The sequence below is a fragment of the Poecilia formosa genome, unplaced genomic scaffold (assembly GCF_000485575.1).
Source record: "Poecilia formosa unplaced genomic scaffold, Poecilia_formosa-5.1.2 Scaffold143, whole genome shotgun sequence".
In the NCBI taxonomy this organism is placed as follows: Eukaryota; Metazoa; Chordata; class Actinopteri; order Cyprinodontiformes; family Poeciliidae; genus Poecilia; species Poecilia formosa.
The window spans coordinates 121943-143849 of NW_006800082.1; the positions used below are offsets into that span (position 1 = coordinate 121943).

At 42.4% G+C, this 21907-nt stretch overlaps 1 protein-coding gene across 4 annotated transcripts in view; it reads right to left on the reverse strand.

Annotated features, from left to right (window-relative positions):
* Nucleotides 1-20347, reverse strand: part of tecta (tectorin alpha) — a 29069-nt gene extending 8722 nt beyond the window's left edge. The window contains exons 1-14 of one of the 4 annotated variants that reach the window (XM_016676885.1): nt 18553-20342; nt 14552-14616; nt 13986-14125; nt 13621-13908; nt 12854-12991; nt 12614-12779; nt 12078-12490; nt 10563-11133; nt 9104-9714; nt 7889-8459; nt 6190-6812; nt 3758-4415; nt 1697-1896; nt 898-1278 (exon numbers count right to left, since the gene is read on the reverse strand). In XM_016676885.1, coding sequence (XP_016532371.1) covers nt 898-1278; nt 1697-1896; nt 3758-4415; nt 6190-6812; nt 7889-8459; nt 9104-9714; nt 10563-11133; nt 12078-12490; nt 12614-12779; nt 12854-12991; nt 13621-13908; nt 13986-14125; nt 14552-14615 — 4824 coding nt within the window. In that variant the 5' untranslated portion in view covers nt 14616; nt 18553-20342. Of the gene's footprint in view, nt 1-897; nt 1279-1696; nt 1897-3757; nt 4416-6189; nt 6813-7888; nt 8460-9103; nt 9715-10562; nt 11134-12077; nt 12491-12613; nt 12780-12853; nt 12992-13620; nt 13909-13985; nt 14126-14551; nt 14617-18552 lie in introns of those variants that run through there. The other 3 variants (XM_016676886.1, XM_016676888.1, XM_016676887.1) reach the window with 3 other exon arrangements.
* Between the last annotated feature and the right edge of the window lie 1560 nt (nt 20348-21907).

The following is a 21907-nucleotide window of genomic DNA, read 5'->3' on the forward strand; positions in this document are numbered from 1 at the left end:
CTGAGGCCAGTGCAGTGAAATGTTGTAGTTAAAGGTTCAGTAGGATTAACAAACACCAGGATTAGAGGCCAGAAGAAGCTCAGCATCTAGCTCTGTGAGAGACGAAGGGCTTGAACCCGAACAGGCTGTTTACAAAGAGGTAGCTGGTAAAATGGACAGACGGAGGTAAATGGAGATTAGCTCTGGATCTGCTTGTCTGGTCAGTTGTTAAAGGTTTCCCAGAACAGAACCAACAGAAATCAACAGAAAAAAACCCAAAAGTGATGCAAAAATGCTTTGCTTATAATTCCGTCTTTCTGAAAACTAACAGCTCTTTTCTGTGTTAGTGGTAATCAGCTCAATGCTATTCAGGGTTAGATAGTTACAACAGGTTGAGGACTAAAGAACTAAACCCACTTTAAAAGACTAAATTTAAATCTGGCTGTTTGAAAACTAAATGTTATAAAATCAGAGCCTTTTGAACTGTTGTGTACTCAGAATGGGTCGTACTGAGGTATCCTGTACAAAACGAAACATCCTTTAAATGTTGGCTTTTCAAAAGTCCAGGCTTCACTGAGGCCTAGAAGCATCAAAATGTTTACGCTCCCTTTTAAAACTTCATGTTTTAATGAAGTGAAAAATAAAACTTTGAGAAGCTTTTTCTACTTTCCCTATTGTTCACATATGATGACATTCATCCTGCACAATTCGAGCAGAAAACAAATTCATTAGGGGAAAAAATGAAGCATAAATGTGTCAATAACATTCACTCCTCCTGAGTTCTTATAGAGAAACTGATGAGTTTTAAACAAATCCAATGAAAACTGAAACAAGCTCACAGTTATTTAAGTATTTAAAAGTCTGTGTCTTACTCTTGAACTTTGAGTTTGCAGACAGGAAACCACAGGTGTGTTTTACCTTGACGGTGCTGCCAGAGATCAGGATGTTCTCCTCGTTAATGTAGAGGTAGACATGAGAGATGGTGGTGAGGTTGGGCGTGCTCCACTTATCGAAGTTAGCGATGAGCTGGAAGGAGAGGTCCGGCAGCTTGCGGCAGTTTGTGGACAAGACGAAGGAGCAGGAGGCCGGGAGACGCAGCGACGCCCCGTCGAAGGTCCTGAAGACGCCGCCGCCCGACGCCACGCAGTGCTGAGACCGCCGCGCGAAGCAGCCCCGCACCCCGAATCGCAGAGTGCACTCTTCCTCCGCCTTGCAGCGCCGCGGGTCGCACTGGATCAGGTTCCGCCCGATGCACTGGCAGCGCTTGGTGCAGTCGTTGTTCCAGAACAGCTGTTTGGGCTGAAGGCGAAACATTTTAGACGTTAGCATCACGGAAAAAAAATATTTCTTTACACCGTGGACTAGAGCTAATTATTGAATTAACTGTCAACTGATTTAACAATCGATTAATCATTAACTGGACTATACAGACCAAAAAATATATATACATATTTGTTATCAAATCTCAATTTTTTTTTTAGTTTTCTTACGTCTTTAAAATAAGGCAAAAAAGAAGCTTAAGAGGTTGAATAAAAATTTTAAAAACTGAAGAATGGCGCATCATGTTCCGGTTCAAAGAGTGAAAATCAGCAGCCAAAGTCCAAAGAAAAGCTTTAAAAGCACCAACACTTATTGACTAGAACAACACCGGACGGTTTCTTGGAGGGAAACCTGTAGAAATCCTGGCCCGTCTAAAGCGATTCCAGTGGACACTGACCTCATAGTATTTTCCGTCAGTGTAGCAGCCGCAGTTTTGCGACAGGATGCAGCTCTTGCCGTTGAGCACGTAGCCCAGGTCGCACTGGCAGCCCTCCACGCAGTCCTGGCTGCAGTCCCGCTGGCCGCGGGCGGGGGCGCACTGGGGCGGGCACACCGACATGCAGCTGGAGTAATGGCTGTTGGGAGGACAGCTCTGGACTGGGAGCAGAAACCAGTAAGTTACTCTACAAACTGGGAACAGAAGCGCTTATGGTAAATATGATTATCTTTTGTGATTATTTTTTAAATCGTCACTGTGGTTCATAAAGTAGATCCCAACATCTGATTGGTTTGGCCTTCACAGAAGGTCTCCGCCCACAGATGTGCAAAATATTTAAATACATAATAAACTACAGTATTACTGTTAATAAAATAAGTGTTTATTAACAAAATATTTAAATATATGCACGTTTTAATAAATGATGAAACTATTTGCTTTAAATTATAACTAATTAACAGATTTAGTTCATTAAATCATTTTCTGTTGATTTAGTGAACTGTGGCCATCCTGTACTAATCTACAGGAGGGTCAACATGGTGGTGTTCATGGTAGTCTGTTTTACCTTTAACTAAACAAAGCAGCAAAGACTTTATTTAAAGTAGAGATAACAATATCACTTAGATATATGAGCATCACATCTGTAAACATCCGTTTTTAGAGCAGCATCCGACTCTGATGCTCAGGCTTTGATTGTTTTAAAGGGATTTTGTTACATCGACATTTCATGTCATCAAAGAATTTGAATATCAGAAAAAAACAACATCAGAAAACAATGATTTAACTTATTGACTCAGTTAAGGTCAGAGGTCATGATTCAACAATAAGAAAGGGACAAAATGGCCTCCATAGGAGAGTTTCAAGACCAGAACCACGTCTGACCCAGAAGAACACATAGATCCAAAAAACACCTTGATGGTCACAGAAACTCCTGGGAATATGTTACATGTGGCGTAAACCTAACACACCGTTCAGAACCAGAACTTCATACCTGTAGTCAAACATGGTGGTGGCAGAATGATGATCCTTTGCTGCTTCACCTTACATGACAGGGTCCAACAACAATCCGAAACAAATTAGCAGGTCAACCACTCAATGGTTCCAAAACGCATACATTGAAGTTTTAGGATGGTCCAGTCAAAGTCGACGCTGAATTCTAGACAGGCTGTTCACGCTTTGAAACTTTCCAAAGTCATTTAATTACAACAACTCAGCAAAGAAGAGTAGGACAAAATTCCCCAAAGGTGATGTTAAAGACTCATTACTTATTCACAGGATTCTACATTAAAGAGGACCAAATGTGCAAAATTCACATTTTGCACATTTTTGTTCTTCCTTCTGGACCTCAACTGCTTCTAAAACAGTCCAAGTGCTTAAAAAACCCAGTTGGTTTTTGGCAATGGGTTCATGTGTTTTTAGTGAATGGAAAATGAAACATCCAGATTGTAATGTAACAAATCAGCAGGCACTGCGCCGTTACCTAGCAACCCCAGCGGAGCTACTCTCCCTCACCTAGCAACCTGTGCAATGGCTGCTGAAAAAGAAAAATGTTTTGTTGTTCACTCACCATTCAGAAACCACTTGCTGCATTCTTGTTGGTTGTGCAGGAGGCTCTACTTCTGCTTTTCAAAGATGTACGATTGTATTGTTGCGCATCTGTTTGTAGCCATTTTCATGTGCAAGTCTAAACATTGACTTGGGGCTGTGGCTAGCAGCAGATAATTTGGATTTAAAGCATCAGAGGCCCTAAGATGTCTCATTCTGAAAGGAGCTCACTGGGCAGAACTGAGCTCATCTCATTCTTAGAATCTCATTTTCTAACAATGATTTTGTGCAAAAACAAAAACATGCAATAAACAGGTTTTGTAGCCCATAGACCAATCCTAACCTGTTCAAGGAAGCATAATAGGTCACCTTTAAAGACTCTTCACCAGTTCTCAGACACCCACTCACTGTGTTTAGGGGGTGATTACTTTTTCTCTACATCAGTGTTTGGGTTAAAACGTAGATGAGGTCACTCACCACACGGCGTGTCACTCCTCCAGCCGGTTAAAGGCACACCCTGGGTCTGGCAGGTGCTGGCGTAGATCTGCAGCCAGTTACAGATTGTATCCTGAGCTCCTTGATCCAAACAAGTGTCCTGCAGGCAGCTCTGATAAAAGAACGCCGGCGCCACCTTGCTGTGACAGCGTGCAAACGCGCCTCCCCGGTCCACAATCAGCCCACACAGCCTGACGGCCTCCGGCTCCACGAACACGTAGAGTCCGTCCCCGACGTGGAAGCGTATGCCAGTGGTGACTCCGTTCGGCTCGTCCTCGTTGTCGCTAATCATGCTGGAGTCGGCCACCATGAGGGGGGCACTGTTGGGCATGCTCTTCTCCCCGAGCCCGCAGCGTGGGCAGGAGTCGCCACAGCCCACCTGACAGAAGGTGTCCCTCTCCGCCCAGGTCATGGCCCAGTCCGTGGAGCTCAGCGTGGGCGGGAAGAAGGGCATGCCCTGGCAGAGGCCGCAGGAGGCGTTGTAGAGGTCCCTCGGTAAAGTCAAAAGGAGGAGCGTGTTCCAGTCATACGACACCTTCAGGCCGAAGTCCGTCTCCAGAACAAGCAGCATCCCCAAGGAAGTGATGTTGACCTTCCCCGGGCCCAGCTTCAAGGGAAGGTACAGGCGCTCCTTGTTGACCTGAGTGACGACAGTACAACTGAGTCGAGTCATTTCCAAGTTAGAGTTTCTAATCCCGCTGACTTGCATGTTTGTACAGGTATGTGGGGAACCCCAGGTGATGAATGGACCGACTTCTACAAGAAACAGCAATAAGCAACAGAGACGCTGGGAGAAATCGAGGAAGACCGCTGTGGGTGTGTGTGAACAGCAGCTTAATGTGTGGAGGTGCGTCCTCAGATCTTTTGGTTGGTTTGTGAACCCGGTCCAAGTGTCGCTCAGGGTCAGGGTTTCGTCTGAGTCCAATCCAGCCTGATAAAAGATGCCTATTGAAATTAGATCCTCCTTAAGCCAATCAAAGAGGAATTCACCCACACTGCCTGGTTATTCTATCAGCTTGATTAGAAATATCACGTCCTCTCAAACGCAACAACTGCGACCTTCAGAGAGCAGAAAAAACTGTTAAAATAGGTCAACATTAATGACCTGGTGTTTGACAGGCGTTCTCAGATGAAGTCAGCAAAGAAAACGTTTCAAATGAGATCTCTACAAAGATTACTTAACCAGAGATTTTATTAGTTGAATCTACGTAAAATACTACAGATAACATCGTGTGACAGGAAAAAAACTGAATTTCAGCTCAAAGAAGATGATTCCTAGAAATTGTGAGCTGAAAACTTGCAGTGCAGTAGAGATTTAGAGTTAACTGAGAAACTCTTCAATTGTGGCAAAGTTTCTGCACACTGTCAGTCAGTCAGTCAGTCAGTCAGTCAGTCAGTCAGTCAGTCAGTCAGTCGATGCTGATCTGTTATATACAAATCCCACAAGCCTGAACCAGAAGGAATCCACGCCACTGAACCGCCATCTTGGTGAGCATGCACCGCTCAAAGTGATGATGAACCACGGCTTCGAGTTCAACAAAAACAAAGTAAAGCACTCAAAAACTGTAATGGAGTAATGGTTGAAATGTACCTATATTATTTATAAATTAGAAATGAACGAGACGAGAGTTAGTTCCAACTCCTCCATCAGTTTGTCACATTAAAAAGTTCTCTTAAGGCCTAAGATGTTTATGAATTACTTTTGTCTTATTGAGGTAAAAGTTTATAAAAAAATATTGTTCTTAAAATCCCATTGCTATAGGTACTTTAGTCTCAGTATTCCTTCTGAATATGAGTCCAGGTGTTTAAGCATCATCCAAAAATCCCTTACAGAGTCGAGTTCAGGACTCTGGGAAGGCCATTTCAGAACCTTTGTCCCTTTAAAACCAGTTTGGGTCGGTGTTTGGAATCATGCCAAAGTGCTTAAGTAGAAGAGAATTGGACTTCTCATGTTTCTTGCAACGTTTCACCTCTGATCCAAAAGGCTTCTTCGGTTCTGGACATCTAACTGCCCCATTAGAGCCCCATTAGTGACCTTATTTGACCTATTAGTGTGATTGTGCAATTTCGTCCAAACATCTTCGTTTTCTCTGGTCATTGTTGGGACTCAGTAAAAGAATGAAAAAGATGCAAAATATCCAAAGAAAAGCCTTCAGCGAGAAAGAAAAAACTATTGATTAGGCCACTATGGAGGATCACATGTAAGGCTGGACGATACGGCTGAAAGACGAATCATGACGGTTTTTTTGTTTTAAATAAATTTTGTCATGAATAATCTATTGATATTGATCAAGTATCTATCAAGATTCATACTGTTGTTGATTTACTGTAAAGCCCTCGGTTACACCGCCGTCCCTTTTGCAACAACATGAAAAAGGTCAAAGGTTACACCGTCCAGCTGCCCATATACTTACAGTTACAGTGTTTTTGTAGCTTCTGGAAACCTCCACCTCGTATTCGTAGACCTCCAGCACGAAGCCCCTCACCCAGATGGCCTGCCCAGTGTCTCGCTCCTCATTGCGAACCGCCAGTTTAAACCGAGGGAAAGCTCCACTTGTCGCTGGCGGCTCTCTGCGCCTACAAACGGTGGTGGACATCTTGAGAGTACAGGAGCTCTGAAGCTCAAACGGCACACCGGTGAATGTCTGAAAATGGCCGTAACCCGCGGCCACGCACAGGGCCTCGGTGCGTGGCTGGCAGAAGTACAGGCCGTCGTTCTCCTGGCAGTACTCCTCTGGGTGGCAGGGCGCGAGCTGACAGTACGCGCTGTTGTCGGAGCCGTTGCAGTAGCAGCGCTCCTGGCATTCCCAGTCAGTCCAGAAGGTCTGGTTGGTGGCCACCTGGTGGCCGTGGTACATGCAGCCGCAGTCGCTCCGGGCCACGCACAGGCCGTCCCGCATCGCAAAGCCTTCTTCACATTGGCAGCCTTCCTGGCACGGCAGAGGGCATGGCTCCTCGGGCTCGTCCAGGTTGGTGCAGGTCAAAGGGCAAGCGGTGGTGCATTCTTCAAAATGGCTGTTCTCTGGACAAGGAAGAGCTGATGGGGAGGCAGGATAGAGGTTTTAAAAGCAAAGCCTGTCTTTGTAATCAGCTGGAGCAGAAAATCTGGAAACTAAGACAATTTATTATGAGCCCTTGTAGAAAGAAAAATACTGAAGAGTAAATTTCTGCCAAAAAAAAAAAAACTCAGCTCAACAAAAAAATTTTCTAGAAAAAAAAACCTAAACTTTTGGAAATGTTCTGAGTTTCAAAAGTCAAAAAATTCTGACTTTACATATAAAGATGCAGAAAATTTCTGAGATTAATCTAAAAATTTTAGTTTTATTATTTGCAAATTTTTGACTTTTCACTCTAAGAAATCTTTTGTTTTAGAACAAAATAATCTAAGAAATGTCGTTGTTTTTTCTGGAAAATTTGAAAATTTAGAAGACACAGCAAAAACACAAACTCTTACCAACTGTTTCTGTCTAGTTTCCAGTGCAAATATCTTGGTAATCTTGAAATAAGACAAAACTAACTTACAAGTAACTTGTCAGCAGGATATAAGAGCTTGTTACCACTTACACTGTCTGAAAAGTACTAGCTCCACCAGAACTGGTACTTTTTTAAAATCAATGTTAAGATCTGGCAGCGTGAAAGCGGACAGTGGCTGATTTTCAGACCTTTACAAAGGTAGATAAGATCTGTGGATAAGATCGGTTCACATATAAGTACCAGCCGATTACTAATATCACAAATGAAGGAAATCTGGGTTGATTTATTTCTGTACACCCATTCAGACGCTTTAAAATGCAAGGTAAAAATATCTGGTAACACAGTTGTAGATAGTAGCTTCCATCACGGTCTACAAAAAGCACCATTTCATATCTTCTAACTATGGGCATCGAAAAAAACTATATTTTGGAAATCTGGATCAAAATTTGTCTCTTCTACCTTTACAGTTTGTATTATCTTAAGCCAGTTAGTGAACAGTGAGCTTGATATTTGCTTTTTACCTCCACTACTTAAGATTGTGGATAAGAAGAAATGGAAACACTGTGACATTTAGCATACAAAGCAGAGGGAAATCCCCATGGAGAATGATATCCTTCATGTAAAGCAATATCTACTCACGGCAGTTGGTCGCACTCCTCCAGGAGGCGAGGCCCACTTGGGCATCCTGACAGGCTGTGGCGTACGCCTGCAGAGAGGAGCAGAGGGCCGACCGGTTTCCTTCCCTAATGCACATGTTGTACAGGCAGTTCCTGAAGAACGGCGAAGGGTTGACCACTGAGTGGCAGGCCAGGAAGGAGCTGTTCCCCGGGTCGTTGATGTTTCCACACATCCAGGGACTCTGGTAAAGGCGCAGGTCTGTGCACATGCGGTACAGGTCGTCGCAGTCCCCATTGCATGTAAGGTCGTCTGCGATGGATTTCCATCCCTCCGTGAACTGTTCGGTATTTTCAGCCAGGCGCCCATTGGGCAGGCGCAGGTCGTCCGTGGTGTTGCTGTTGAAGACGCCGCATAAGCCACAGGTAACGTTGTAGAAGATGGTGGAGAGGGAGATGTTCAGGAATCCCTGGCGGGTGTAGTGGACGCGGAGCAGACCTCTGGACTCCACCACGGTCGCATTTCCTGGTGCCCTGTAGATCATCATGGTCTCCATTGGATGGACGAACGGCAGAACAACCGGTTCGCCATTCACCTGCGATACAAATCAATCAATCAAGTTTATTTGTATACCACATTTCAGCAACAAGGCTGGCAACAAAGTGCTTTACATCATAAAAACTGGTTCCGGTTCTGGGGCAGAACCAGAGCAGAACCAGAACCAGAGGACATAAGAGGTCTGGAAGGTTGATCCAACAGCAGCAGATCTTAAAGCTGTTCAGTGAGTTATAAACTAACAGTATTTTAAGGTCTATTCTCTCAGCGAAGGACTGTAGAGCTGGGTGATGTGCTCTCACTAGTTTTAGTCAGAACTCCAGCAGCAGCGTTCTGGATCAGCTGCAGCTGAAGGATTGATTTCCTTTTTTAGTCAGACCTGTGAGGACGCTGCTGCAGGAATCAATGCAACTAAAGATAAATGCCTGGATGAGTTTCTCTGATGCTGAGACATTAGACCTCTGATCCTGGAAATGTTCTTCAGGTGATAGAAAGTCGACTTTGGAACCATCTTTATGTGTCTCTAAAGGTTCAAACCCAGATTTCAGCCTGATTTCTAGTTTCCAGCTGTAGTAACTGAAGCTGTGTGCTGACTTTAGGTCCAAAGACAATAACTTCAGTTTAGTTTCTCAAAGGTTACAAAAACTGAACAGAAAAATACTAGTAAAAAGTGAAAATACTAACCTTTACTGTATCAAAATCTGTTCCACCCATCTGTGCCTCCAGGTTAGCTACGGTTACTATCACAGGTCTCTTCCAAGTGGGACCTTTGTTCATGAGCTGCCTGCCAATCTTCACCTCCACCACTGACCCGTTAGCCGGTACCGGACCACACAGCTTCAGCAAGTAGTAGGAGCTGTCATCCGGAAACAGCAGGAAGGTACCATCAAAGGTGGATGTCACCGAGTTCTGGGTGACCGAGCAAACTCCCTCCCTCCGAGGGTAACAGCCCAGCAAGCCCAGCTCAGCCACACACACTTCGCCCTCCTTGCAGGACTCATTGAAACAGGAGACTTCCCCGGCAAACCCACATGTGCAGCGGAGGGAGCAGTCGCCTTCCTCCCCTCCGGGGCCGGCCCAGAACGTGTGGTTAAGGGGGTAATAGAGGTCGTTGTGTTCGCAGCCGCAGTCGTCCTGCTGCACGCAGCGGTTGCCGCTCAGGACGTAGCCGGGTTCGCACTGGCAGCCCTCGGTGCAGGGGTGAGCGCAGTACAGGGGCGCGGTAAGGTCCGAGCAGGAGGCCGGACACGCGCTGGTACACACTTCATAATGGCTGAACTCCGGACAGGGCATAGCTGGGAGCGGATGGGATGAGAGGAAATATGTAAGATGAGGCAGAATGCAGGAAAAACAAATGTGGGATTCAAACGACTAATCGTGATTAATTTATGATTAAAATAGATGTCAACTAATTTAGTAATCGATTCTTAACTGTACAAAGAGTAGATTGATTTTGAATTTAAGATTAAAAACCTTCAATGAAAAAGAAAACAGGTGATAAAAAACTATATTAAAAAAATTAGCTAATTTGTTACATGAAATCAAAGTAAGTTTATCCAATCAATCTATTAAGTTAGACAAAAGTAAACAAAGTAAGTTTGACAAACTTAATTTTATTACATGTAAGAATTAAATAATTTTTTAAGTTGGTGGTCCACTCTTTTTTCAATGTTCTACCAGAACTCAAGTGGCAATTTTAGCTTCATCTGTAATTCTGTAATAAAATCTCCTATTGAACACCTTTTTCTATCCAATTATTAATTTGGTAATCCAAAATAATCAGCACTACACTGCACTGATGCTAAGTCAAGCAGACAGAGCTGAGCTTTTCACACGTAGGAAGTATTTTTTAGCTGCAGATGCATCCTTTGCAGCTCAGTACTCGCTGAAGGAGTGTGGTTATTGCATTTTAGGCAACAAAATGTTAATTTACTTATTTAAAAAAATGAATTGAATTACTTATTTACATTTTTATATATTTTTATTTTTGCATAAGATATTGTAAGTGGCTAATTGCCAATTTTTAAAACCTGATTAATTGATTGTCAGAATAATCTATGAATTGCCAGATTATTTAATAGAATAATTGATTCATAAAGTAATCATTAACTGCAGCCCTAACCAAATGCGTGCAGCGTCTCACCACAGAATGTGCGCGTTCTCCAGGGTCGTATTGTGACTCCAAGGGCCTGACATGCTAAAGCGTAGGCCTGGATGGCGTAACACAGCGTGGTGATGTTGTCCCTGTTGCTGCACATATCATACACACAGCTATATACAAATGCCGTGGGGTCCACCACAGCTCTGCAGTCTCGAAAAGGTCCGTCGGTTTTGTTTATAAGCCCGCAGTAGTCCGAGCGAAAGTACATGGCTTCTGTAACGGGGTCGCAAACGCTGCAGTTCTGAGCACAGCCATCGGTGCACCTCCAGTCGGTGTCTTCTGCTCGCCAGCTGCCTCCCAACTCCACCACGCTTTCCGCAAGAGAGCCGTCCGGAAGCACGGGATCGTCTGCAGGGTCGTCGTTGTAGTTTCCACAAAGGCCACAGGTGTTGTTGAAGTAGGAGCTTGGTAAGGAGATGGAGGCGTAGTGCTGGCCGTCGTAGGTCACCAGCAGTCCAAAGTCTGTTTCTAAAGCAACAGCAACTCCAGACTGGTAGACTTTTACGGCACCAAGCTCCAATTGGACTGGCAATGCCTTCATCAAGCCGTCAACCTAAAGAAGGAAACTCTGTTCAATTCTGAGAAATGACTCTGACTCTTTCAGTTTAATACCGGAAAAACAGAGTTGCTGCATTTCCATTGACCATATAGTTTTGCAAATTGGAATTACAAAAATAAATTTGCTTTATAATAACAAACCAATGTTAAAAAAATGTTTGTTTTTTTTCCTCGTGGTTTTTCATCAGTCTTGAAATTGGTTTATTTTGCCAAACTGCTGTGGAAAAACGTTTTTTTTTTTTGCATCTCATGAGTCGTAATCAACAACCCGATGTTATTACTGGCAAAAAGGACAAAGAAGACGACAGAAAGTGGTAGGAGGATGATGGCACAGCATGTTTTACAATACTTATCCCATGAACAAAATTATTCATGAGATTTTAATTGCATTTCTTATTTAAACTGCAAAATAATTTTGTTGACATTTGCGGAATATCAACAATGTTCTACACACATATGTAATGGAAACGCAGCTTTTCAGGTGTTAGAAGACTAGCAAAATCTCTAGAGATCAAACGTGAGTACAGAGTAAACAAACATGGCCGACTGGGAACAAGCTAGCGATAGCTTGTGGACTATGTTTAATGGAGAAAAAACAGTAAAGATGTCTTCAGTGTCCATCGGACATATTGGTGCACCTTAACAGTTGTTTTGTCTTCAGTATTTTGGATTCCCCTCCATGTTGCCTTCACCTCGCTTTCTGATTGGTTAACACATGATGCAAGATAATCCAACATGTTGAATATCCCCAAATTTAGATCATCGTTCCGAAAGGTCTACACTACTCCTGACACATAACAAACAAGGCAGGAACAGGAGATTATCTTAAGACCATCACAATAATTGGAGCGTCCTTAAGATTGTGGGAACAGAAAAATTGAGACAAAAATAGGCATAAGAAATCTTTCAAAAACACTGTCACTGCTCTGTTTTTCTCACCTGGACACTTCCCAAACTGCCTTTAGGTATCATCACTCTATGGCCGTAGACCTCCACCGTCACGTCTCTTAACCAGGACACCGTGGTAACGCCGCGGTTCTCGTTTTTGGCCTCCACACTGAAGAAGGGCAGTCCTACCATCTCCCAGCACGGCCGGGCCAGCAGGTAGGAGCAGGTGCCTTGGAAGTGGTAGAGGAAGCCGTCAAAGGTGTGATAGTGAGGGTCTCCAAATACCACGCAGGTGCTGGTGCGGGTGGGCTGGCAGTAAAAGGCCCCATCCTGCTGCTCGCAGTTCTCAAACTGTCCACATGGGGCCTCCAGGCACTGCACCTCGTTATTTATGTCAAGGCATCGGCAGCGCTGGGAGCACTGGTCAGATATCCAGAAGATCTCCCCTCGTCTGTAATACCGTCCTGAAGAAGGTGAAGCACAAATCACACATGAAATCTTCAAAGATTTAGGCTGACTTCAGATCAGTGGGAAAACACTCAGTGATGTCCGGACTAAAGTAACACGTGTTTGAGGTTCAGACTCACCATTGTAGCTGCAGCCATTGGCAGGATCTATCAGTTCGGTGTCAACACGGAAAAACCAGCGTCCAGGAATATTTACGTTGGTCGTCTGTTCGATGTTCACCACGTCATTTGACCGGGATCCAGGCAGGTTGAAAAAGTGACCGATATCGCCTCCATTAAAACCTGCCTGAAAGTTTGGAAAGGTGTCAGCCATGTTGTCGACGTCGTGTCTGGACTAATCGGACGATCTTTGTAGAATACCTGAGCCGTCGTTCCACCGAGTCCCGTCAGAGGATCTCCCCCGCTGGCCGTTCCTGTGCTCCATGTAATTTCCCCGTAATTGAACATGCTGAAGAAAGCTGCGCCATCTGAGATCAGTATAGTCTGGAAAGTGTTCACCTGCCAAGCCGATGAGAAATAGTTTAAAATAAAGAAATTAGAAAGCAGAAGGTGATGGTACTTTGCAGTGGGATAAACAGTGCAAATCACAGTAGTCGGCTGTTTTACATCTTATCTGTGCGACAGAATGCAGTTTGTTCATGTTAACAATAAATCATCTCGCTCTGGGTTACTTGTGAAGTACCACCAATGAATCCAATCCATTCGGTAAAATACAGGCATGTCTTGAGGACATTAAAGCCTTGGTGAATATAAAGATTCTCCTTTTAAATTTTGACAAGACAGAAGTTGTTATGGGACCAGAACCTCTGAATAAGAACCTGCTTAATCAAATCACTTGAACTTAGTAAAGTAAAGGATCTGTCATTTAAATTACATATTAAAAAAAGTTTCAAATAATTCCTTATTTCATCTCTGGAATATTGGCAGAAGGAATGGTCAAGTATTCTCCTCTGACTCTCCTTCAGATCGCTGCTGGTTCTGAGACTGGTTCTGGTTCTGCTGGAGGTTTCTTCAGGTTAAAAGGGAGATTTTTCTCTCCACTGTCGCTAGATGCATGCCTCAGCTGTCTAAAGTATATATTTTATACTTTATGCTACAATAAATGACCAAATCATAGCTGAGAGTACCGGTGTGGTCTGGCTCCCCCCGTAGAAGGTGACCTGGTGCCACGTTGCCATAAAGACCCAGGTGGCTGTGAAGCCGGGCATGTTTTTGAAGTGCCTGCGGACATCCTGCGTCGCCCTTTCCAGCAGTTCGGGATCGGTGGTTTCTCTGTAGTAGACATCTCCACGGATGCCGTTGTGCACATCTGCCCATAGCGGAGCAATGAAAGACCTGCTGTCACTTAGAGGGAAAGCCTCAGGCGTGAACTGGCTAACCTGAACGTTGAAGGAGATCACGCCGTTGTTGTTGACCTGCAAAAAGAACAGAAAGTTATCGTAACTGAGCGTCTTGCGTGAGGAGATGAGTGGATTTCAGGTGGAGGGCTTACATAGATGGAACGGTAGGGAACGTTGAAGAAAATGAAGGGGATGAGCAAAGGAATTTCAACTGAACTCCCGTCATCCATCTTTGGAGTTTCAAGATCCCGATGAGCCGGTCCATATGGGTACAAAAGATCCTGAGTAAGAGCTGGAAAGAGTATAAATAAAGAGTTTATATCACCTTTACTGCAAAAATGTAGTTTTACAAGTATTCTTGGTCTAGTTTCTAGTGCAAATACCTTAGTACGCCTGAAATAAGACTAAACTAACTTAAAAATAGCTTTTCTGCAAGATGTCGGAGCTTGTTTTAAGCCAATACTTCCACAATATTGACTATGACAGATTATTTCGTCTCTAAAAACACATTTTTCCCATCTTATCAATGGAACTAGTACTTTTTATCAATTTTGAGGAATTATTGACTTAAAAAAGCTCCTATATCTTAGCTGATAAGACAATTATTTCAAGTGTACTAAGATATTTGCACCAGAAACTATGACTTTGTGTTTCTGCAGAGTTTACTAAGCAGCATAAGAAACTTTGTTTTATTGCAAGATTTGGGACAGGTCAGTACCTCTGGTCTGTGCAAAAACGCTTAAGAGTTGGAGCAGCGCGAGTGGACAGCAACGTCTGACCATCCTAAAATAAGGAAAGGAAAAGCAGAGGGAGATGAGGAGAGAGATTATATTGAAGTCATGTTACTTAATCGGTGTTGCCTTTCCCTCACAGCTAATGGAAATGTGGGGAGATGTGAGTCATAGGACAGCTTCTCATAAACCAGAGCATTTAACAAAGCGGAGAGGAGGGGGAACCATCCAACCAGCGCCACGTTGCTTCTTTAAGATCAGGCTCCCAGGTCTCCCATGAGGCTTTCTCAAAAGGCCCCATTATGCATCTCGGAACAATGTCCAAGGATCACATTTGCCTACGGTCTCATGTGAGCCAATATTGGTAGACATGGGGTCCTCTGTGTGCCCGGGTTCCCGGCAGCTGCGGAGTCCGGCCCGGAGCTGTGAAGCGGCTCAGGACCTCATTACTACCTCTGTTTGGGACCCATCCATGCTGTGTTGGCTTGAGGAACAGGAGTGTAAACACAGGGGCACTAATGGCTTTAAGTGAGAAGGTTTCAGGTGCCAAGGACCTCGCAGTGGTCTGCTGGGACTGTTCAGTGTCAGGCTTGGCAAGTTTCCCATTGGTAAAGCCGGACGCACAGCCAACTTGGCAGATTTTGCTGTCACCATATACGAAGCTTTAAACTCCTGTGATCAAACTCCTAAAGGTGCTGCATGTACAGTCGGTAATGGACCGGTAGATCACAGCAAACATTACGGGTCGTTCTGCCTCACTGGGGAGTCTGCTGAAACAGTTTTGTAGGTTGGTCCCTTTAAGGGCTCCAGCATACGGCTGACTCAGTACTTCATTCACCTCTGATGCCTTTCGTCTAGTGCTGGGACTCGATTAAAAGCTTTGATTTAGTTAATTGGAGTTGTGTAATTATTTTATCCCATTTTAATCAAACCATATATCAACAAAATAAGCAACATTTTCAATTCAATTATGCTGTTTTGCTGCAAAATTATTAGATATATAGATATATGGGTTCAACAGCAAATATATTTATAGTTTTGTTTTGTTCTTTTGTTTCTTTTCTTCTCCCATTGATTTGATGTGTTTTGTTTCCTCCTGTTCTTTTCTGTCATGTTTTTTTTTATGTGTGTTGTGTGCGGTTGCCTTTGGCTTAGCGTCTGTGCTGCTGCAGCTTGTTTAGCATCGAGATGCTACTTTAGGCCCTAAATAGCTTTCCTGGTGGGTTAACTCCTTTTAGCACAACTTGAACAAAACAATAGTATTTTCCAGCATCCAGAAGCAGAAATTTAACCTCAGTGGTAAAGAGAAGCAGATTCATTGTCGTCCATCGCTGATGTTAGCGGATGTCGCTTGCACATCAGATTTATGGGTGTACCAGAAACAGAAATACAAACGTCCCAGCCAGAAATGTTAAGGCATGGATAGTAACTTTAACTGTGCTTAAAATATAAAAGTGGTCATTGACCAGCTACCATTCAAAACTAATAGAAGCATACAAGGATGCCTTATTGCAGGCCAGCAGGAAAGAGCCTTATACAATAAGGTGTCAACATTCTACATGTCACGAATTGTTAAAATCTAAAAACTTTGTGTTTGTTTCTGATTAAGGAGAGTCAGCTGGAGTCAAAGGCCAGACTCAAACAATGTTCTAACATTCAGATCTAAGTTATATACCTAAATAGTGCATTAACTCTGTAGTTATTTCCTGCTGTATCACCGATAAACAGCATAATCCAAGGTACCTGAAACCAGCTGACTGTAGCTGCTTTTCTATTGAGCATATAATAGCACAATTTGACATTTTAAAAATAAATTTGCTGTGATGAAGTGGATTTTTGGCCATATCAAAAATAGTTTGTTGTGCAAAACTGCAATGGAAACATTTTTTTTTTCACATCACGAGTCACATGATGAACAACTTTATGTTGTTGCTGGTGGAAACCAGAAAGTAGAAGACAACAGGAAGATCACGATTTTACTTACTGTGTGAACAAACTTATTCATGTGTGTTTCTTATGCAATTGTGTTTCTTATTCAAATGGAAACAACACAATTGTAAAATTGTGCTTTGTCGACACTAGCAGAATATTTGTAATGGAAATACAGCTAGTTAGGCAAGAAGAAAAAAGTACATTTGAAATGTTTTAGTACATTTTAAATAAGTCAAAACTAACTTACAAGTAACTTTTCAGCCAGGTTTAAATCAGTAATTCTTGAATATTGACAAAAAAAGTACCAGTTCCAGTTTTCACAGAAAAATTTGCCAGTAGAACCAGAACCTTTGATTAATATCGCCTCAAAATGACATTTGTAACTAAACTAAACTGAATAAATGCATCTGTTTGACATGATTTTCTCCATATCGTTCTAATCACACCTGTCTGTGATTAGAACGATAGTGCGCTCTGCTGATAGAGATCTGCCGTGATGTCATCGGCCTCTCATCACACATCAACAGAAACATCATCGCTTTGCCTCGCCATCTCATATAACTAAAGCAAAAATATTTAAAATAAAAGAGTTTTATATGAAAGGTTGCACATTGAACTCCTTTGGGGTTAAATAAGCAGATTCCTCCAGACTACAGGTGCCAAAATGACCGCTACGACAAAAAAAACCTTAATTGCACAAGTTTGGTTTTCCAGCTCAAGTTAGCCAAAGAAAATTATTTTACAGAGATTTTTTACAAAGTAAAGTCAATTTAAAACCTTCTCAAAGTGGAAGGTACAAGACTAAGGACTTATTTCTGCATTAGTTCAGTTTCATAGATCCAGTGTTTTTTACTCAAAAGAATAAAATCCAGACAAAGATGGTGGAAAACAATCGACATTTAGGATGTTGTTTGCAGATTTGAAACTCCCCCCAGATTTCTTTGCTTTATCAAAATATTACGTTTTGTTTACATTTGTCCGAGCTAGACTGAAAACGTTTTGTAAAAACAAACAAACAAACAAACAAACAAAAAAACCACAGTTTTTTCAAATAAAATTATAAACAAAGCTACAGTTTGTGACCCTCAATCACTTTCAACTTGACTGATACGGTGAAAATTTGGACACCTCCTTTTGATTGGAAATCTGAACGCTCCAGATAATAAATAAAAACAATATACAATATGTATAATCAATACAATATTGATTGTATTGATTAATCAGGTTTTTGGGTTTTGAAGATTTAATTATTTTTTTTCAACCAGTGCAGTTGATGGGTTTCCATATCCGGAGTAAGGTCAGCACTCCAGGGCGGCCATCTTGTTTCACAATAAAGTTTTACAGCTTCTATTTAGTTGGACTTTGAATTCAGGTCAAGTCTACGGTGAAGTTTTAGCCCCAGACTGAGAGTCTAATTACAAGAATAAAGTCAAAAATAATATGAGAATACAGTCATAAAATCACAAGAATATAGTCGTATTACAATAAAGTCAAAATGATACAAAAATAAAGTGTAAATGTTACCAGGATAAAGTCATAATATTAGGAGAAGGAAGTAATAACTTTATGAGAACTCCAACACAAAAATGACAATAAATTAAAAGGAGGAATGATGAACGTCTCGTTTAATTTTACTTCATTTTTAACACATCAGTATCAAATTACTATCAGTAGCAGAAATTTAAAACGATACGACGACTGAATCTACGACTGCGATGCTCATGACAGAACTTAACTTTAAAAGCTGTTTTCTCAGTAAAACAACGTTTTTCTCGTAATTTTAGGACATTTTCTCTGCTAAAATTGTGTCTTTATTCTGTTAATTCTCATTCTTAATCATTTTAGTAGCCTGAACCTAATACTCCATCGTACAACTCACAGAAGGGATAATTAAAATGAAAAACACTTTCTGAAATTGTTTTCTGTTGTTTGTAATTTTTTAAGCAAGAAAAAAAATCAGTAAAAATCAGTATGAAAAAAAAAGCCCAGCTCTGTAAATAAAACCTGTTTAGAGATTTTAAACAGATAAAAACATAATGAGAGGAAGAAAACTCACCTGCTTTCAGAGGATGAACATCTAGCACCTCCCAGGTCCAACCTTTAGATTTCCACAGCAGCAGCAGCAGCAGCAGCGTCCCATCCAGCTGGGAACCAGTGATGGTTGTGATGGAGGCAGTGGAGGTGATGGGAGGAATGCGGAGCAGCTGGATGTCCCGATGGAGCCGATAGAAAGTCTTCTCTCCACACCAGAAAACCAAACAACAATCCAGCAGCTTGGCACAACTTCAAACTTCAGGAGCAAAACGTAAAAAATTGAGAGTTTCCTCTGGAAACTGAATGGAGCCAAAGGAAACAGGTGCAAACATGAGCAGTGTTCGACTTAATCTGAGATCAGGGGAATGGGGGGAGTCTGAGGAAGAGTGGGAGTGGAAACAGAGCAAGGTGTGAGAAGAGCAGAGGGGAGGTCAGCATTCTGGGAACGCAGAAATAAAAGGGAATGATAGAAATGTTTTAAATGAGGGAGAACAGGAATGTTTTGTACAAAGAGTCTCTTCTCAGGGGGAATGAAAGCAATCCTTCCCGTCAGGATCCAAACCGTGATAAAATGAGAGAATCTGAGGAAACACTGAGGCTTTTATCACTCTTGGAATGATGACATTCGAACGAAATTCACTCGCCGTCACAAACAGGAACCAGAAAGTATTCACACCCCTTCAACTCCCTCTCATTTTGTCACGATCCAACCACAAACGTCAAAGCGTTTTTCTGTGGCAGACCAGAAAGGAAAATCACCTGTTACAACTTTTAAAATCTGAAAAGTGTGGCGTGCATTTGTTCTCTAAAGAACCTCCGAACCTAACCCTCCTCTTGGCTCTGATTGGTTGTTTTTTTGTGCATTTCTTCAGACGGCAATAGCAGCGCAGGGAAGAGGTGGAGATCAATCTTTTCATAAATGATCTGGCTGATAACATACAGTCACGATATAAGGACAAAAAAAACATATTTTTTAATAAAAGTTACATATTGCAGCTTTAACGTCTGGATGCTGTGAGCCTCTAACTTCCTGCTTGGCTGACAGCATGGTGCTGTGTTCCCAGCATCCTGCTGGTTTGTGTTGTTTAGTGAAAATGGACGTTGAATTGAACAGGTGTGGGTCGCTGCTGAAGTCCTCCGGTCACCAAAGTACCACAGAGTCTGTCTTCAAGGGCCTTTGGGACAAAACCCAGGATCACACACAGCCTGAAACCATCCTTTCTAAGCACTATGACAGCTAGAGTTACAACATTAACATGAGCCGCTTTGGACACTCTGACTAGTCCCTTTCTTAATTAGGAACAGCCTCGTTTACAAGACACTTAATTTCCATAGATGCTGGAACGATAGCTCAGAGAAATCTCTGGTGGATCCGCGCTGAAGGGGTCTGGGAAGGACAGCGCAGTCAGTTGGCTCTTTGTTGCAGGAGGACAGTGGAGTAACTGGAGAGGTAAGGAACAAGACGTGTGAAAAGCTCCGGCGCTGAGGGCCGACCCGGGTCGCATTAAGCAGCACAGGCAGCTTTCTTCTTGTGCAAATGGTCGCCCACTTCCAACCGACCTGTGAAAGCGAAGATGGATGAGGAAGGATGGTAACGATGACCTAGTGGGCCGGGAGCGCTTTCTGATGGCAGGAGGGGGAAATGAGACAAACAGTGAAGGAATGGAGGCAAAACTTAGCTTCTGTTTGTTAAGGACAGAAAACAATCTGATTTTTGTCTCTGTATTTTACTTCAATGAAGCCGCTAATTCTGAGGATTTATCATTCTTCACATAGTCTACAAAACAGCTTAGCAACTCCGTCCCTCGAATGCCACCATCTGGAAATCTTTAGATCCCTCCTCTGATGCGCCTGAATCAAAAAACAGTTCTGCGTGTTTATTATCAGGCTAATTCATATTTAGTCCTGAATGTAATGTGTAAAAAGTTTGAATTATTCTGCTTTCTTTGTTGGAGGTGTCAGAAAAGCGTCTTTCTCAACGTGAAATCTTTTCATACAGAAGGACTGTGTGAGAACTGGATGTGAGTATCCAGCATCAAAGGTCCTGCAGAATCCATCAAGCTTGACCTTCAGGAGAAAGGTCACAGGCTGCGTATCCACAAAGCTCTGTTCGGCGGTCACCCAATCTGTGGAGTGGCCCGCTCTGATTCAGCTCCCTGTGCCCTGCCTCTGGCTCGGCCTTGCCCTCCTCTTCTTCTTTCCATTCACATCGATGGACCTCCTTCCAGTAACCCAAACCTTTCTACCTAAATGACTCCTTCACCTTAGCGGACAATAAGCGCCGTTCAACCCCCCCACTCTCACTTCAAGAAGCAACGAGGCAATTCTGAGCTTCATTCAAGAACCATCTGCACAACAAGTTTATGCAACAAGGTGCCCAGAGTAGCCAACAAATGAAACTGGATCTTTATTCCAACACCCATTAAGAAAAATCAGCTTCAGACATGAACAAGCTCACATTGATGTTGAGTAAGCAGGAACCAGAGTGACTTATAAGCAGTGGGGTAGCAAGATTTAAAACTGTCTTAGCCAGCAGATAAAAGCTACGTTAGTTAAGCTAATTTTGCTAGTTAGGCAGTAAACATTACAGTAAATATCAGTGATATTTATGTTAGTATTACACAGAGGTAGATAGCGTACTTGGGTAGTTATAATGTACCTATGTGAACTAAATCTAATCTTGTGGCTTGTTTATTGTTGTCACAGCCTACCAAGATGGCTGACAGAGAATTTACAGAAGTGTGACATCACGTGAGAATTATGTATTACTAGGCTACAAAATTTGAGTATTTTTTATTCTATTGTGTTTTTTTTTTTGTTTGTTTTTTTTATCAAATCCTATAGTTTTGTTTTGTTTTTGCCACTTCCTGGTTATTTTGGACTTGTTGATTGTGATTGGTTCTTTTTCATCCAAGGAAAAGTCTGATTGGGCAAAAATGGTTTGTCATTTGCTGGAGGTGTGATTTATTTACATATGCTTTAAGTTGTGTATATGCATGTTCACAACTCACCTTGCATAAAAAAGACATGAAATTTCAGGCATTTTTGGCCTTCTTGGTGTTCCTTAGGTAACTAGCTGGAACGCCAGCGTGGAGCACATGTGAGATATAAACGTTTAAACAAAATATTGTTTATTTACATAGATATATGTGCTCTCATCACTTTCACTGCACACTTACTTTGGTGGCTCAAAAATGCCACAGAAATGCAGTTTGAGCAAAACTACATGGAAATTGAGGACGTTTAGCCACCTCACCACAAAAAGTGTCATTTTAGAAAGTAAATTCATTTAAAAATGCATACTATTTTTTTTATCACCAATAGGTGTCCGGATCTCTCTGGTCCTATATTTTTGGGAGAGTTGTAGAGTGAATTGG